The sequence below is a fragment of the Oncorhynchus tshawytscha genome, linkage group LG29, assembly GCF_018296145.1.
Source record: "Oncorhynchus tshawytscha isolate Ot180627B linkage group LG29, Otsh_v2.0, whole genome shotgun sequence".
In the NCBI taxonomy this organism is placed as follows: Eukaryota; Metazoa; Chordata; class Actinopteri; order Salmoniformes; family Salmonidae; genus Oncorhynchus; species Oncorhynchus tshawytscha.
Window position 1 is genome coordinate 8563939 of NC_056457.1, and position 18561 is coordinate 8582499.

The 18561-nt window shown below is 42.2% G+C and overlaps 1 protein-coding gene across 2 annotated transcripts; it reads right to left on the minus strand.

The window, feature by feature from the left end:
- Positions 1–3509: 3509 nt before the first annotated feature.
- Positions 3510–13456, minus strand: LOC112228001. Of its 2 annotated transcripts, none has more exons than XM_024393095.2 (8): positions 13255–13456; positions 12772–12886; positions 12541–12685; positions 11862–11975; positions 5730–5892; positions 5392–5540; positions 4916–5049; positions 3510–4608 (listed from the first exon to the last, which is right to left on the minus strand). In XM_024393095.2, the coding sequence occupies exons 2-8, from the start codon at positions 12875–12877 to the stop codon at positions 4463–4465; spliced, it is 957 nt and encodes a 318-aa protein (XP_024248863.1). In that variant the 5' UTR covers positions 12878–12886; positions 13255–13456; the 3' UTR covers positions 3510–4462. The 2 variants fall into 2 exon arrangements, with proteins under 2 accessions (XP_024248863.1, XP_024248864.1); XM_024393096.2 differs by having other exon boundaries at positions 5730–5874; positions 13255–13455.
- Between the last annotated feature and the right edge of the window lie 5105 nt (positions 13457–18561).

An 18561-nucleotide genomic window follows, 5' to 3' on the forward strand; every position in this document is an offset into this window, starting at 1 on the left:
CTGCATGGTCCCATGGTGTTTATACTTGCGTACTATTGTTTGTACAGATGAATGTGGTACCTTCAGGCATTTGGAAATTGCTTCCAAGGATGAACCAGACTTGTTGAGGTCTACAATTTTTGTTCTGAGGTCTTGGCTGATTTCTTTGGATTTTCCCATGATGTCAAGCAAAGAGGCACTGAGCTTGAAGGTAGGCCTTGAAATACATCCACAGGTACACCTCCAATTGACTCAAATGATGTCAATTAGCATATCAGAAGCTTCTAAAGCCATGACATAATTTTCTGGAATTTTTCAAGCTGTTTAAAGGCACAGTCAACTTAGTGTATGTAAACTTCTGACCCACTGGAATTGAGATATAGTGAATTATAAGTGAAATAATCTGTCTGTAAACAATTGTTGGAAAAATTACTTGTGTCATGCACAAAGTAGATGTCCTAACTGACTTGCCAAACCTATAGTTTGTTTACAAGAAATGTGTGGAGTGGTTGAAAAAAGAGTTTTAATGACTCCAAGCTAAGTGTATGTAAACTTCCGACTTCAACTGTAGATTATATCTTGAATTCACTAGATAGCAGGTCCACCAGGGTTCTTTAGGGTTGTTGATGGCCAGCAAGGTGCTGTGGCAGTGCAGGTTTCGAAAGAAGACATACAACATGTGGAAGCTGTGAACTGGCATATCCCATTTAGAAAGCAGGGATGGTAGAAGGTCAAGGTTAAAACAAAAAGGATGATCCATCATTTTTGTATTGGCTTACTTGGTTTTGCACAAAAGCCCACCGCATTTCTTTCGTCATATTTTTTAATCCCAAAATGTGTATCTTGAAGGTGTAGATTAATATTTGAAAACAATGTTAGATGGTTCCTCAATCTGAAAGGTCTCTATTGGCCAACAGAAACTGTAATCCACGGTTCGGTTTTCTTTAAACAGCAACTATCAAAGCTAGCTGAAGTTTGATTTGTCTGTTTAAATAACACTGAACCATGGATTTGAGTTTCTCCAGGCCCACAGACTACGTTCAGGATGAGGAAACATCAAACATTCCGTTTTACAATACTGAACTTCCCATTTAAATGTAAAAAAACACCAAATCACTTACTGCCTGTCTGAGAGAAACAGCCAAGTGATCTTTGCTACGTTGATCAGGTTCCAGATCAGATAGAATGACGGATGTTGCATTTCAGGGTTGCAGGAGACTGGACCAAACACATTCCTTCATGCGGAGACAACATCAATCACAACTGAGTGATATAAATCACACATCATGTACAGCCTCATCATTTAATTTTCATCACTTAGGCATTCATGTGTGCAGGGCTGCATGAGTAACCAAACATATTTGGCATTTCTATTATTCCCCCTCCTCTCCACATACTAAAACTGTGACAGATGGGAATTGCCTCTGAAGATAGATAGATGGATGTGTTAGACTACATCTGGAAAACAGTTTAGAGTGTGTGTGTGTGTGTGTGTGTGTGAGAGAGAGAGAGAGAGATACCTCTAGAACACAGTAAAGAGAGAGTGTATGAGCCAGTGTTCCACATCCGGAGCATGATACAGGTGTAGTCTGCCCAGCAGTACATGGTCACCTTCAGAGAAAAGGACTCATTACCCAACATGAGACATTACCCAACGTGGTCCTTAACAGATCTCAGGAGTATAATCCACATACTACAGTGTCCACATTAGCACAGCCACCTGCTGACACTGAGATTGTACTAATATGGACACCGTAGTATAATGTTCATATTAGGACAGCCTCAGACCGAAACAACTCCTAAAGTTGTCCTAATTTGGACACTGTATATCAGTAAGATGGGAAATACATCCGTATGAGCAGTAACATCACTTCCAGTTTTCAAAGTTTCCTTTCAGAAGTTTCTGGAAAGTGCTTTTAACAACTAATTTGCTTATTTAATGTAGTTGGTGATATGCAGACAAGGAGATCAAAATACAATCATCGGTGTTCTATCCAGAGCTGGGCTGATAACATACGGCATTTAAAACGAGTGGTAGGCCAAAGGTCTATCATTGCATAAAGTCATACCACAATTCTTGATACACACGGTAAACTGTTGAGAGTGAAAAACCGAGCAGCGTTCCAATTCTTGACACACTCAAAGCCTGGCACCTAATACCATACCCCGTTCAAAGGCACTATAAATCTTTTGTCTTGCCTATTCACCCACAGAATGGCACACATAAACAATCCATGTCTCAATTGAAAAATTATTTTTTAACCTGTCTCCTCCCTTTCATCGACACTGATTGAAGGGGATTTAACAGGTGACATCAATAAGGGATCATAGCCTTCACCTGCTTTCAGCTGGTCAGTCTATGTCTTGGAAAGATCAGGTATTCCTAATGTTTTGTACACTCGGTGTATAACCGTTACACTCGGTGTATAACAAGTTGTTAGAAAAACTTCTCATCAAAGGGATCCTTTTAGTGACATACTGTACAGTATGTATTTAAAACGTCCCCGTAGGAGACATCTTTTACCAGTAAGGTCATATTGAGTGAAATAGTCATTAGTGTAATGATATGATTAAACTGTCATCTGGCGAAACAGGAAGTTGATGGTTAAGAATAATAAAGATGGCTGAATGGATGCACACGCTTGATTATTGTGGAACATCTCTTGGGCGCATGGTTACTAGCAAATACCTCTCACAGATGAATCATGACACCTCACCACCTTCAACACACCATTTGGAAGGTAGAGATATCTTTGCTTTTCATTTGGAATAAACAGGGGCCGAGAGGTTTTCCACAAGTATCAGGCGTGTGTGTCTAGTCAGCCATATTTATTACTTTGAACCATCAACTTCCCTTTCCACCAGGTGGCAGTATAATCTTATCATTACATCCAGTAGCCATACCATTACCGAACCATACTGTACTTGTTTATCCAGATTGCCTGCTAACCGGCATACATAGACACACGGGACTGGTAGATGCTCACTGTCAAGCCATCAGCTATAACTCCGCTTATACAGCACACTCTTTTATAACCACACACACACACACACACACACACACACACACACACACACACACACACACACACACACACACACACACACACACACACACACACACACAAAATCTGGGATCTGATGCGTTGGACTTTTGATAATGGCACTGTTTGTCAGATTATCATGGTTTACTGCAGTATAATAGGTTTATTGTGTGCGTGTACCCTCGGATGCCTTTACTGAAACTGTGTCTGAGTAGAAAGCCTGTGACAGACACACACACACACTCCTATTCCATCCATAATGAGCTCAGCCTATCCAAGAGCCAACTGGCAGCCTCACAGATCACCGCTATAGAATCGCCAGAGCAATATGACACTCGCTAGGGCACTACTATATGTGGGTGTGTGGCTGCAATTTCCCAAAAGTGTCTAACCACTAAGTTACACTACTATTGCACAGTGGTAAACTGTTGTTTTTGGCATCATTAAATCACAATACTATTTACAGATGAGTTCATTAATAATAAGTATAATAAAAACCTTTATTTGTTTATGCCCATACACAAGCGCAGTCCAAAGTGTTTTACAATATAGCACAGCTTTGATTCCAACAGTCACCCCGGCGTGATTTAGTGCTTCCAACCCCTCTTAAATATTGTGTGTGTTTGAGCTACAGACTTCTGGAGTTTTGCATTGGATTTGTCTATTTCTTCTGCATCGGTGATACCAACCATTAGCCTGATTGACAGGGTTGAACTAGAGCAGTGTTTGTGTGACAAGGGCGGATCCAGACAATGACCCTTCTCACAAAAATGTCTGTAAAGTCCGAATGAGCTACAAACTATTAAGACCCCACTATAACGCGCATATCTGTTTTGCTCTATGCCACTCACAAGCTACACAAGAGTCGTTAGAAGGTAAGGGATTATTCTACATAGAAGATCATAGGAAATCCCAGGACACAGTGCCTGCGATACTACATTAAGCTATAGTTATTCCAAACTCCACACAGTTGTCACTGACTAGTTGGATATTCATTTCCCAAACCATTTCTGTTGAAGGAATGTAGTGAATTTCAGCTTTTTCACTGTGGGAATCCCTAGGACCAAAGAAGTTCAAAGAGAAGGTAGAAACACAAAGGTAGACAAGAATAGGGTTTAAAAACAATGTGGTGGTACTAAAAGATGGACAAAACAATAAAAACATGATCATATTAATATCGCTTTAGTGTTGACAGCATGAGAGCATTTCTGTTCGTTGTTTTGACACACAGTAATTGATATGATTTCATTAGCTGAGAAAGACATTAGCATTGGCTAGTGCAGAGGCCCCACCCATCACGTGGAAAGCCAGCAGCGAAGTACCAAATCTCCATCGACATGTGCTGTGGACATAGGGAGGATTTGGTCACATCGGTCTTAGCCATTAAATGTTAAGGAAAACAACAGGGTCCTACATATATCCACAGCAGCTGTCTCCCCTCACATGAAGATGAGCTTCTGTGTCCTGGCAATGTCCACCGGTGACCTGAGCTCCTCTTCTCCGTAAAGTGGTTGATGCTTGTGCTTCCATAACACCATGATGATGCGTACAATAAATATGACACTGGTTATGGCCAAGATGACGGCTGGAAAAGAGATGATGCGTCAGGTATGGTAGACATAAGAATCGTGGAAAAGTCACCGCAGTGACTGCCGATAGTGATACACACATAACAGTGACACTGGTGAAGATAGTGTAAACATTGCCAATAGCATAAACTATAACCCGTTCTCATTATACTTACATATAGTAAATATAACAGCTTATCAGTTGCAGTTAAGGATGATGTGCTTGTACAAGACCTATGGGAATCTACTAATAATATAAATGCCCTAGAGGTGTTCTCTTCCTGTAGGTGTCACTTTAGGAGTCATTCGGGACATAGGACCTACCAGACATGATGTCTATGTGGGTACCGGGCGTGGCTGGATTGGCCACACTCGCTGCCAACACCAGGATCACCACAGGGTACACTGTGAGGATGTAGCGCACGTGCTTATCCAGGTACCAGTTCTCTATGACAAACCTGAGAGAGTAATAAGGAGGAACACTTTTTATTTATTTTTTAAGTCTCACGCTTACAACAAGTGGATAGAAGGAAAGGGTTCTGGTGAATGTACAGTGTCCCTAAGCGGCAAATTAGCTTATACATTTGCCCCTTAGGGCCATTGTATCATTGTCATGCCAATGTCATAGTTTATACTTATATATATATATATATATATATCAAGCAAATGTACTGTTCATCAATTTGCAACGGAAATATTACTGGCAAAGCAGAAATGGTTTATTAAGCTATGTGGTTAATTGATTCAATACCACTTTGGTGAATTGAGAGGTTAGGTACAAGTTAGGAACAAACTCTCACCATCCTATGAGTCCCAATTGGAGCAGCACTAGTACCATTATGGCAGCGTCTGTCTTGGGTATTGGGGTTTGATGGTCTAAAACAACGGTCAAGTGTAAAAAGGTAGCCACAGCCCACCATGTTGCATACAAAGCCACTCCGTTTTGCACCTGTAATAGAGTTAACAGATATGGTGTCCATATTAGGACAGCTTCAGTCCTTCTGAAACTGAGGTTGTCCTAATATGGACACCATAAACTAATGGCACATGTCTGTAACAAAAAGCACACTTGTGGAAGGTTACTGTAAGCAATGCAATGGTCTTGGAGAATCATAGAAAAAAGTTGAAATGATTGTACCAATATTCGAATGAGCCAGAGATCATTGTTGTGATATTTGTGGAGCCACGCTCCATAGACGACCAGTCCGCAGCAGGAGAACATGATAATCACGCAATTTGAGATGGCCTGTAATGCTGTGATCAGGAGCGTTGGCACCATCTTTCTATGACACACACAGAAGCTAGAAAACGTAATTTGTCTTGAGAAGTAGACAAGTTAGTTCCTTATATTCAATGTAGAAACTCAAAACATCAAAACCTAGGGTTACTTACGTAACCCTGGTTCTATGAGAATATGAGATATATGGGATATGTCTGGGCATGTCCAAAAAGCTCAAACAAAACAAACGCACAGCGTCTGTTGGAGACAGACAGGCCGAGTAGCAAATGAGGTGAGCCCCTCTCCTCCATAAAGGAACCAACTCCTCTGCCAATTGGTAATTCTCAAGCATGCCTCTCTTCCTTGCACTCTTGCGAGCAGGGAAAATTGGTGAGACATCTCACTCATATTCTCACAGAACCGAGGTTACTCAAGTAACCTTAAGTTCTATTTCAAATGTTTGTTTGGATGTCTCACTGTGGGATTTGGCCAACTCCAGTCACGCAGACATGCTCTCCAAAGCCAGGGTAGTGCTAACATTACCCCTCAGAGGCTCCGACACTGAAGACAGTACGCACCAATGAAGGTGCAGTGACGTCCAGTCGGCTAAAAACCTCATACAAATATGAAGGGTGGCCCAACATTCCGCCTAGCAAATCTCTTTTGAAGAGATGCCTTTGAACAGTGCCCAAGAGGTAGCCAAACCTCTGGTGGAATGACCGCTCAAGCCATCAAGGGGCTGTTAACCCTTACTATTATATGCTAATATACAGTGCCCTTCTTCTGTAGAATTGAAGGGTGGTGGGTGGACAGCCATAAGCTCCAAGGCGAGACAATTGTAATTGCCACCGACCTTAGGCATGATGTCGGAGTTACCTTGGAAAACCCTGGGTCAATCTGTAGGCACAAATGATGGACTGACATCATGACAACATCGTCAAATTTGTTGTTTGTTTTGGTTGTGTTTCAGATTATTTTGTGCCCAATATAAACGGTAAATAATGTATTGTGTCATTTTAGAGTCACTTTTATTGTAAATAAGAATATAATATGTTTTGAAACACTTCTACATTAAAGTGGATGCTACCATGAGTACAGATAATCTTGAATGAATCGTGAATAATGATGAGTGAGAAAGTTACAGACGCACACATATCACACCCCGCCGTAAACGCTAACCTCCCCTGTTATTGTAATGGTGAGAGGTTACGATGTCTTGGGGGTATGATATTTGCCCTAGTTGATAGATTGTTTTTTGGTTTGGGGACAGTGCTCGGTGGTGACTGACAAGTTGACTTCCTGCCTCGGTTGCTGGTTGCTTGTGAGAGCGCTGAGGGGAGAGCAGTGGCACGGGGGGGGGGACTCGCCTTCCTGTAAGCGGATGCATAGAAAGGAGCAGCTGCATGAGAGGTATGGTCCTAGGAGCACAGATGGGCCTCTCCCCCATTTTTATGGGGGTTAAGTCTGTACTCCACCGAGAAGAGGCAGGGCAGGACACGGAGTGAACTGTTGGCTGCCCATCCTGGGGAGTCATATTGGTGGGACCTGTTAGGGACCTGTCTGGGACCTGTCTGGGACCTGTCCTAACTGTCTGCCTCTGTTAGGAGAGCCGAACTGTGGGTTTGCAGCCAGCTGCATTGCTGGGGCTTTGCGGTATGAAAAACCCTGGTGACAGCAAGTTGCCTTCACCTTCCCATGAATGTACTTTGGTGCGAAAAGTGCAAATCAATCTCAGAACAACAGCCAAGGACTTTGTGAAGATGCTGGAGGAAACGGGTACAAAAGTATCTATATCCACAGTAAAACGAGTCCTACAACCTGACTCGGTTACACCAGCCCTGTCAGGGGGAATGGGCCAAAATTCACCCAACTTATTGTGGGAAGCTTGTGGAAGGCTACCCAAAACGTTTGACCCAAGTTAAACAATTTAAAGACAATGCTACCAAATACTAATTGAATGTACTGTATGTAAACTTCTGACCCACTGGGAATGTGATGACAGAAATAAAAGCTGAAATAAATCATTCTCTCTACAATTATTCTGACATTTCACATTCTTTAAATAAAGTGGTGATCCTAACTGACCTAAGACAGGGAAATTGTACTAGGATTAAATGTCAGGAATTGTAAAAAACTGATTTAAATGTATTTGACTACCGTGTATGTAATCTTCCAACGTCAACTGTATATTATAATTAAAAATATACACACAGTGCATTAGTAAATTATTTAGACCCCTGGACTTTCCCCACATTTTTGTTAAGTTACAGCCTTATTCTAAAATGGTTTAAATAGTTTTAAGCAAAAACAGGTTTTTCGAAATGTTTGCAAATGGATTTAAAAAACTAGTCTCCCAGTCCCTTGCTGCTGAAAAACATCCCCACAGCATGATATTTCCACCACCATGCTTCACTGTAGGGATGGTGCCAGGTTTCCTCCAGACGTGATGCTTGGCATTCAGTCCAAAGAGTTCAATCTTGGTTTAACCACAGAGAATCTTCTTTCTCATGGTCTGAGAGTCTTTAGGTGCCTTTTGGCTAACGCCAAGTGAGCTGTCATGTGCCTTTTACTGAGGAGTGGCTTCCGTCTGGCCACTCTACCATAAAGGCTAGATTGGTTGAGTGCTGCAGAGATGGTTGTCCTTCTGGAAGGTTCTCTTCCTCTGGAGTTTTGTCAGAGTGAATTTCAGGTTCTCGGTCACCACCCTGACCAAGACCCTTCTCCCCCGATTGCTCAGTTTGGTCGGACTGCCAGCTCTAGGAAGAGTCTTGGTGGTTCCTAACTTATTCCATTCAAGAATGGAGACAACTGTGTTCTTGGGGACCTTCAATGCTGCAGACAATTTTTGGTACCATTCCCCAGATCTGTGCCTCGACACAATCCTGTCTCGCAGCTCTACAGACAATTCCTTCGAACTCATGACTTGGTCTTTGCTCTGACATGCACTGTCAACTGTGGGACCTGCTATAGATAGGTGTGTGCCTTTCCAAATCATGTCCAATCAATTGAACTTACCACAGGTGGACTTCAATCAAGTTGTTGAAACATCTCAAGGATTATCAATGGAAACAATGGAACATCTGAGCTCAATTTCTAGTATACTTTCCAAATGCACTGTATATATTTATATAGAGTACCAGTCAAAAGTTGAAACAACTACTCATTCAAGGGTTTACCTTTATTTTTACTACTTTCTAGGTTGTAGAATAATAGTGAAGACATCAAAACTATGAATTAACACATGGATTCATGTAGTAACCAAAAACAAATAAAAAAATATTTCATATTTGAGATTTTCCAAAGTAGCTACCCTTTGCCTTGATGACAGCTTTGCACACTCTTGGCATTCTCTCAACCAGCTTCATGAGGTAGTCACCTGGAATGCATTGCAATTAACAGGTGTGCTTTGTTAAGAGTTAATTCATGGAATTGATTTCCTTCTTAATGTGTTTCAGTTGTGACAAGGTAGGGGTGGTATACAGAAGATAGTCCTATTTGGTAAAATACCAAGTCCATGTGATGGCAAGAACAGCTCAAATAAGCAAAGAGAAACGAGAGTCCATCATTACTTTAAGACATGAAGGTCAGTCAATCTGGAGAATTTCAAGAACTTTGAGTTTCTTCAAGTGCAGTTGCAAAAACCCTATGATGCAGTTGCACTATGATGAAACTGGCTCTCATGAGGACAGCCACAGGAAAGGAAGACACAGAGTTAGCTCTGCTGCAGAGGATATGTTCATTAGTTTACCAGCCTCAGAAATTGCAGCCCAAATAAATGCTGCAAAGAAACCATTACTAAAGGACACCAATTAGAAGAGTCTTGTTTGGGCCAAGAAACACGAGCAATCTCTGCATGTGTGGTTCCCACCATGAATCATGGAGGAGGAGGTGTGATGGTGCGGGGGTGCTTTGCTGGTGAACCTGTCAGTGATTAATTTAGAATTCAAGGCACACTTAACCTATCACTGCTCAGGAGAAGACTCAATTCCTGACATTTAATCCTAGCCACAAAATCCCTGTTTTAGGTCAGCTAGAATCACCACTTTATTTTAAGAATGTGAAATGTCAGAATAAGAGTAGAGAGAATGATTTATTTCAGCTTGTATTTCTTTCATCACATTTCCAGTGAGTCAGAAGTTTACATACACTCAATTAGAATTTGGTAGCATTGTCTTCAAATTGTTTAACTTGGGTCAAACGTTTTGGGTAGCCTTCCACAAGCTTCACACAATACGTTGGGTGAATTTTGGTCCATTCCTCCTGACAGAGCTGGTGTAACTGAGTCAGGTTTGTAGGCCTCCTTGCTCGCACACACTGTTTCAGTTCTGCCCACACATTTTCTATAGTATTGAGGTCAGGGCTTTGTGATGGTCACTCTAATACCTTGACTTTGTTGTCCTTAAGCCATTTTGCCTCAACTTTGGAAGTATGCTTGTGGTCATTGTCCATTTGGAAGACACATTTGCGACCAAGCTTTAACTTCCTGATGTCTTGAGATGTTGTTTCAATATATACACATTATTTTACTACCTCATTTTTCCATCTATTTTGTGAAGTGCACCAGTCCCTCCTGCAGCAAAGCACCCCCACAACATGATGCTGCCACCCCTGTGCTTCATGGTTGGGATGGTGTTCTTCAGCTTACAAACCTCCCCCTTTTTCCTCCAAACATATTGATGGACTTTATGGCCAAACAGTTATATTTTAGTTTCATCAGACCAGAGGACATTTCTCCAAAAAGTAGGCTCTTTGTCCCCATGTGCAGTTTATGGCGGTTTTGAAGCAGTGGCTTCTTCCTTGCTGAGCGGCCTTTCAGGTTCTGTGTATATAGGACTCGTTTTACTGTGGATATAGATACAGTGCCTTGCGAAAGTATTCGGCCCCCTTGAACTTTGCGACCTTTTGCCACATTTCAGACTTTGACTTGGCCATTCTAACACCTGGATATGTTTATTTTTGAACCATTCCATTGTACAAAGCATCTTCACACGGTCTTTTGCTGTTGTTCTGGGATTGTTTTGCACTTTTCGCACCAAAGTACATTCATCTCTAGGAGACAGAACGCATCTCCTTCCTGAGCGGTATGATGGCTGCGTTGTCCCCTGGTGCTTTTACTTGTGTACTACTGTTTGTACAGATGAACGTGGTACCTTCAGGCATTTAGAAATTGCTCCCAAGGATGAACCAGACTTGTGGAGGACCACAATTGTTTTCTGAGCACTTGGCTGATTTCTCATGATGTCAAGCAAAGAGGCACTGAGTTTGAAGGTAGGCCTTGAAATGACATCATGACATCATTTTCTGGAATTTTCCAAGCACAGTCAACTTAGTGTATGTAAAATTCTGACCAACTGGAATTGTGATACAGTGATTTATAAGTGAAATAATCTGTAAATAATTGTTGGGAAAATTACTTGTCTCATGCACAAAGTAGATGTCTGAACCAACTTGCCAAAACTGTAGTTTGTTTACAAGAAATTTGTGGAGTGGTTGAAAAACGAGTTTTAATGACTCCAACCTAACTAAGTTCATGTAAACGTCCGACTTCAACTAAAAAAAATTAAAAAGAAAGAAAATAAAGAAACAGTGGCGGGGACCATGATTTGTAATTGTTTCAACTGCAGATTGCAGCTAGTTAGCCAAGTTAGCTAAAGCCTTGCGTCGATGGCTAACCAAATCTCGATAGCTAGCCGTGTGGTGCTAGCTAAACGGAGACTGACAAGAAAAAAAAAGAATTCTACTCAAAGCAAAACCTTTTCGTTCAGTACTCAACACTATTGTCAGAAGCTGAAGTCCTATGTTCAGCAGTGTTAACCTCATGGTTCGACCTGACAACGGTTTGGTAGGAAACCAGAAATCTAGTCTTGACGAGGAGAACTTTTTGAAGATTCCACAAGAAGGAGAGGTGAGAAAGACCAGTTGGCGGTTACTTCGAGCTTGTGGACACACCCAGGCGTATGCCATAGTGAGACATCGAAACGAGTATTTGAAATAGAACCAAATGTTTTATATTATCGTACAGTAAATACACCTAAATATATAAACACTTACTCTTTGTCGTACAGAAATAACCATGCCATATTCAACATGCTATTTACGATCCAGGACAAGTAGAATCCATAGGGCAGGACAGCAGGAGTGGTGTACATCCATGTATAAGCTTCCCTAAGGAACAGGACCATCATCATCATCATCATTATAATTAATAACAGCATCATCATCATCAGGGCCAGGACTAGGGTTGCAAAATTCCACTAACTTTTCCTAAGTGTCCTGGTTTTCCAGAAACCCCGGTTGGAAGATTCACGTAATTGGGAGGGAATAAGCACACATTCTGGAAAACCAGGGAATTTGGGGAAATTCTGCAACCCTAGCCAGGACAGTAAAAATCACACTTTCTGAACTTTAAAAAATACACTTTGTTTTGTCTCACAATAAATACAGACCAGTGATTTATTTTCTTATGTCACGTCAGTTAGACTGAATGCCAGTCTGTTTTTACTCTCTTGCCAACTCATTATAGAATTGTCCTTTTTGGCTTGACAATGAGTGACAAGGATGTTAGCAAGATAGCAGGAACAGATCTGGGACCAGGCTAATATCCAGTGCAAAGTTGATTGAATTCCAGCCAGGTTTTGGGAAGGCAAATTACCAAAATGTCTGAAAGACCCATGTTTAAATGAGTGTTTTGGTGTCAACGAGAGTTTAGCTTTAATGTACAGTATCTTACCTTCTACGGAGATTGTGTATCAGATAGATGAACATGCCGATCAACCAGATGTTAAGGACATCCCATAGAAAGAGTACCCATCTATCTGGGGTTAGGTGCGTTGTGGACTTGCTTAGTACATACTGTGTGGTTTGCATGAAAGCACCTGCATGTACAAACACACAGGTTACAAAATATTACAGTATATTTCATACAGATGTCATTGACTTGAAATGGACTGTAAGAATTCACCTGTCCAGGGCCCAAATAGAGCCAATATGTTGAATGTCAGTGCAATTAGATAGCTGACTAGGGCCAGAAGCATTAGCAGAGCACGGACTGAGATGCAATCTCCCATGGTCAGTATCTACGGGACAGAAGTACAGAAGTCGTTTCAGTCATTTCAGTACAGAAGTCATTTCAATAAATGTCCGTGCCTTCATTTCAGGAAGTCATATTAGTCAGAAGCCGCTCTTCATTTCGCTACGTCAATAACATCTTGATTATTAATGACACCTTATACATCAACCAATTAAATAGTTTAGATGTCTGTGCTTTACCCCGCTGCACCACATTAGGCAGTTTGTTTTTGTTTCAGAATGTCTCTCAGACATCCCTATTCAACATTGTTGCACGGCAACTGTGCATGGACTGTTCCCAGTACAATTAAGTGGATTGTTCCTAAATTATACTGTTATAAGGCTGATGAACATATGTGAAATAAAAATGTCTTACCTTACTGTGGTGGCCCTGAAATATGGTTAATCCCGTCTAGGATACACCTTCCAGAATGTTCTGTGGAAAAAGTATTCAACAGATTGACCCCAGTTGCTCCCACACAGGAGAGTAGGTGGACGCAGCACGCATTAGGTTCACAGTATTCAGGACGGTCCGTCTGCTATCTCCACAAATCATAGATAGATCGGGCCCCGTGGCTGGAGAGAGATATGAGTGAAAGTAGGAGAGACTCCTCCTCTTTCTCCATTCACAAGCCCACATGAAGTCATAATTGAAGGACAATCCGTGTCGTTGTGTCGGAGACAAGCCGTGTCATTGTTGTGATAATGTCAACCCTTACCCAACGGTGAATAGGTCACATGGCTTAGGAACATTGTGGAAAACAAAACAAACTGCCGTATGCTGTCTAGTGACGTAGATCACCTCAATGTCATGTCATTGAATAATAGAAGAGCCTGTACCTCACTCAGATATCTTAACAATCAAACTGGCTGATGTATTCTATGGGGCCACAAGGTGTCAGAGCTGCTGTAGGTTTTATAACCAGTGTTGTAACAGCGTGGGATATACAGCCTTACACCACACAGTGTCACTCGCCATTACATTAGATCACACCAGTAGACATACAGTGCATTTAGTATACTACCATGGGAGTTTGTGCCGTCAGTTCATTCTTCCGCCAGACAGCATGACCTGCAGCTCAATTCCTGTTTACGTGTGTATTGCTTTTAAAACACATCACTGAGCTATTAACAAAAAAATCCTACCAAGCCCTATGGCAACACTGGCACTAACTGGGCAAGGTTTCTTCATCTCAAGCATAATGTTTCTAATAGATTTACTGAAGAACTAACAGAGTTGCAGTGATTTTCCACTACTGTCCGGGCAGCGTAGAGTAACTACAGTACATTGTGTACTGAAGGGTAATTGAGACCATGTTCTTGTTAGCCATTTGATTATATTATTTCTGCTCTGGCGGGTGAGGAGGCGGGCACTGTGGCACTGGTCGGTTGGCGTTCCACCTCCCTACGGAGTCCTCGACCCAGAGAACCTGCTCTGTCCATGCATTGACGGCTCACGCGTCCTGCGCCAGATGTTGCCCCATGGTGCAGGCCGCTTTAAACGCTCTGCATAATTAATGAAGCACTCCCCAGGGACGCCCGGGATTAAGCGCTTATGAGCTCTCATGCACACTCTCTCTCTCTCTCTCACACACACACACACACACACACACACTCACACGCATGTGTTGTTTGTCCTCACGTTTGAAGATAATTCTTTTCCTTACATCACCCTGTGTTTTCCAGAAATCCTGGTTGGAAGATTCTGGATATCCTGTTTATTCCCTCCTATTTACAGAGGTCTTCCTACATGGATTTCTGGAAAACCTGGGAATTTGGGGAAAGTATTTTTGCAACCCTATGCAGACGATAGATATCCCTGCTATCGCTTTTCCCACATCAGACGTTTATGACCTAAAGAATCCTAGCAGAGATCAAGGCACAATTTATCAGTTGCTCTTAACTAATTCATGTCCAATTACATACACGCCATCTTTCATCATTCATATGATGGATACTGCTCGCGACAATTCTATCACTATCTGTCACGGACTGATCTGTGATTCAAGCACTATTAACTAAGAATTTAAGTTACAGAAGGCAAACGCCACTGAAGTCGTCTAAATCATGAACCAAAATATCTGCACAATCTAAGATTGGAATGTTTACTGACAGAGACCATCAAAACGTATTTGTACGCTGTCCATATTAGGACAGCTTCAGTCTCAGAAGTAGTTGTTGAGACTGAGGCTGTCCTAATACGGACACTGTGGACACCGTATATTCGTATATTAGTTCATCAAATAATATCCCCAATTCTTGATTCCTGCACCATGAAATGCCAAATGAAACACTCCTCTGTTGTTAAATGCCAGACCCTGGACAGGGCAGACAGAATCTATGAAGAATGGTTTCCGCAATGGCTACAACACTGATGCCTTACAGCTACTATCTGGATGTTCAATCAATACAACTACTGTGACTATATGACCATTAATAATGATTTTTAGCGGCATTTGATTTCATATGAATTAATTCCACAGGTACTTATGAATCATTTCCAGGGGCACTTGCCAATTCCATCTGGCCCTAATAAGGTCCCATTGTTTCCATGGCTACAGCGATGATGCCCCACAGTGCTCTCTGTCTGACATCCTCATGCTGGCACCTGCAGTCATAGATCAGCATCACACACTAGACCCAGTTTCAACCTAACCTGCTGGTGACCAGGCAAGTTTGGTTGAGGTGTTTTGTACGCAATAAATACATAATACCGAAGCTAGAAACAACATTACATATATCAGTGATGTAGTGGTAAAACAAAAATTGGTGGGTAAACGCTGATTGCCATTGGCGATCCCTATACTTTCAATGCTCCTTATACCCCCTCTCTCTCTCATAGCTCAATGGCTGCAAAGACCTCTCTCTCTCTCTCTTTAGGAGATTGGACCATTGAGACAGACAAAGTTAAGCCTGCGTCAGTGTCCTCTTTGACTCCTACATGTACAGTTTAATAATTGAAGGGCCGTGACTAACGCGCTGTGTGTTTTCACACTCTTGTTTACCCTCTATCTCTCACTGCAGACCGGGCGGGAGACTTTCATGCTAAATCCGTGTCAGACATTTGCTTTCCCTCTGGAATTAACACAGCACCCAGTGTCACAATTAAGTACTGGTGACCAATAGTGTGGCCTTGGCAGAGATGAACACGCATACACACCAGTTCCAATGTGTTACGAACCGGCTCGTAGCCGCAACAAAGAGGGAGACAACGCAGAGATAAAGAAATAACATTATTAAATAAAGTAAACTATATCCGAGTAACAATGGCGTGTGTCGTCAGTAGTGTACGTGAGTGGACGCATGCATAGATGGTGATAATAAGGGGTGTTGAGAGGTGCCAAAACAAATGACACCAAGAAGCCTCAAAATGCCACAGCCAAAACAACAGTATGCGTGGAGAGAGTCTCTTCAATGTATGGGGGAACCCCGAGCCCAGGTGTACACCATTTCGCTGACAACCCTCACAGCTCCGCCCACCGACATCCTATTAAGGAAAACCAGAGCAGAGAGAAAGAATTCGAATTCGGCAGACAGAGTGGGACGGTCGTCACCCCTCCCAATCAAGGACCCGGGAACACCAACCAACAAAATACTGCCCTGGTTAAAGCTGCCCCACTGTCCCAACCAACCTCGTCCTCCCCAGACCTCAGCAACCTTTGCGCACAGGAAGCAACCTTTAAGAAGAAAGAATATAAAAGAGGACAGCAGGGAACGGATGACAGGAGCAACAGAACAACAGGACAAGACAAAACAACACAAAAATAAACATAAACTGCCTATCAGCAGGTAGATGAGCGAGAAGGCTATCCAAAACATCCAGTGACTCTTCATTTTTCAATCTACCTTGCAGTACGCAATCGCCGGGACCAGGGACATCCTCCTCACCATGCATGACAAAAAGAAGAACCCAGTGATGTAACAGTGATGGACAAAATAAACAGGTTTACCTTTTGCGGACTCCCACTGTTTGGCCTTGCCTAATAGGGTTTTAGCAGATTTACATGGCACAGTTGGTGCTTTTTCCTCGGTTTAGGAGTGGCAACTAGATAGTCTTGCTCAGTGCACTGGCGCACAACCGTATATGGACTTTGAAACCTGGCTTGAAAAAGAGAACCAACAATTGGCAGCAGAGCACAAACATGGTCACCTGGACTAAAGTGAAAAGGCTCAGCTCACCGATCAAATATTCCTTTCATCCTCCCCTGTGAAGATGACCGCTTCTCTTTAGCCATCTCACCAGCGGTGTACAGGACTCACTGGAAATCACACACACGTAAGATAACAGGGACTGAGGTGGCTTCGGAGACTTCCAGTCATCCTGGAGCACTGCTAGAAGTCCATGCACACTATGTCCGAACACTAGGTCATTTAGACTGAAACCTGTGCTCTCCTGTGAAGCCTCCCTGGTGGCTAAGAGTAACCATAGCAACCCCTCCTCCCAATACTTATCCATCTTCGCACAATACGTTCTCAACAAAGACTTAAGTGTTTGATGAAAACGTTTCAGAGCTCCTTGACTCTGCACAAGATAGGCGCTAGCCATTTTGTGTTTAATATGGAGCCGTTGGAGAACCTGACCAAACAGATTAGAGGTGAAATTAGAACCTTGGTCACTCTGAATAAACTTCGTAACCTTAGGGAATCCAAACAGTGAGAAACTGAGCCAAAACCTTTAGGCAGCAAGAAACTTAGTGGTCTGACACATTACAGTGAACAGGTAACTACTACCATTCTTAGAGCAAGGTCAGAGGGCCAACACAGTCAACAATAAAATATTCAAAAGGCTGGCTGACTATGGGTATAGGAAACAGCACTACCGGCTTAATAGCTTGATTAGGTTTACCTGTTAATTGACAGGTGTGACAGGTTTTGATGAACGCAGAAACATCTTTCTTTAACCTAGGCCAAAATATGTTATCCCCGTTTAAGAAAAGTTTTTCAACAGAATTAGCGGAATGAATACACTCCTGATCACACAAACACAGATCACTTTCATAGCAGCCACATACAAACAGCATGATCCATTTGCTCATAATTCCTTCTCGGTTCTACGCGCTCTCCTCCTCTCGCACCTTTTCCCTTCGTTTGTGGACATCAGTGCACAACACATTAGCTATCTGTGACCAGGCGAAAAAACCTTTCCAAGCCAAACCTTCATATCATAAAAGCTATCCGCTACACACAGCCTACATCGTTGTCACCATATTCTCTAACGTCTACATGGCTAATAGAATTACGCATATTAGCAGCAGTTTAATCAGCGGCCCATGGTGGCAATAAATTTATAAAACCAAAAGCTTTCCTTGACTTGGAATAATTCCAGTGTTGGATAGCCATAGCCAACTAGCTAACATAGCATCTCTCTCTGTTTGAGCCGGGTGTTTGAGTAGGCTAAACTAGCTAGCTAGCGAAGCAAGTGGGAAAAAAATACTACAAAATATAGCTAGCGCTCTCTCTCCTCCTCTCTCACTTGCTTATCCTTAATTTTTAAAGAAATTAACCTGTTCAGAACTGTTCAACTATTGTCTTTCTCTCTCTTTGAGTCTGCTACTCACCAAATGTTATGCACTGCAGTGCTAGTTAGTGGTAGCTTATGCTTTCAGTACTAGATTCAGTCTCTGATCCTTTGGTTGGGTGGACAAAATGTCAGTTCATGCTGCAAGAGCTCTAATAGGTTGGA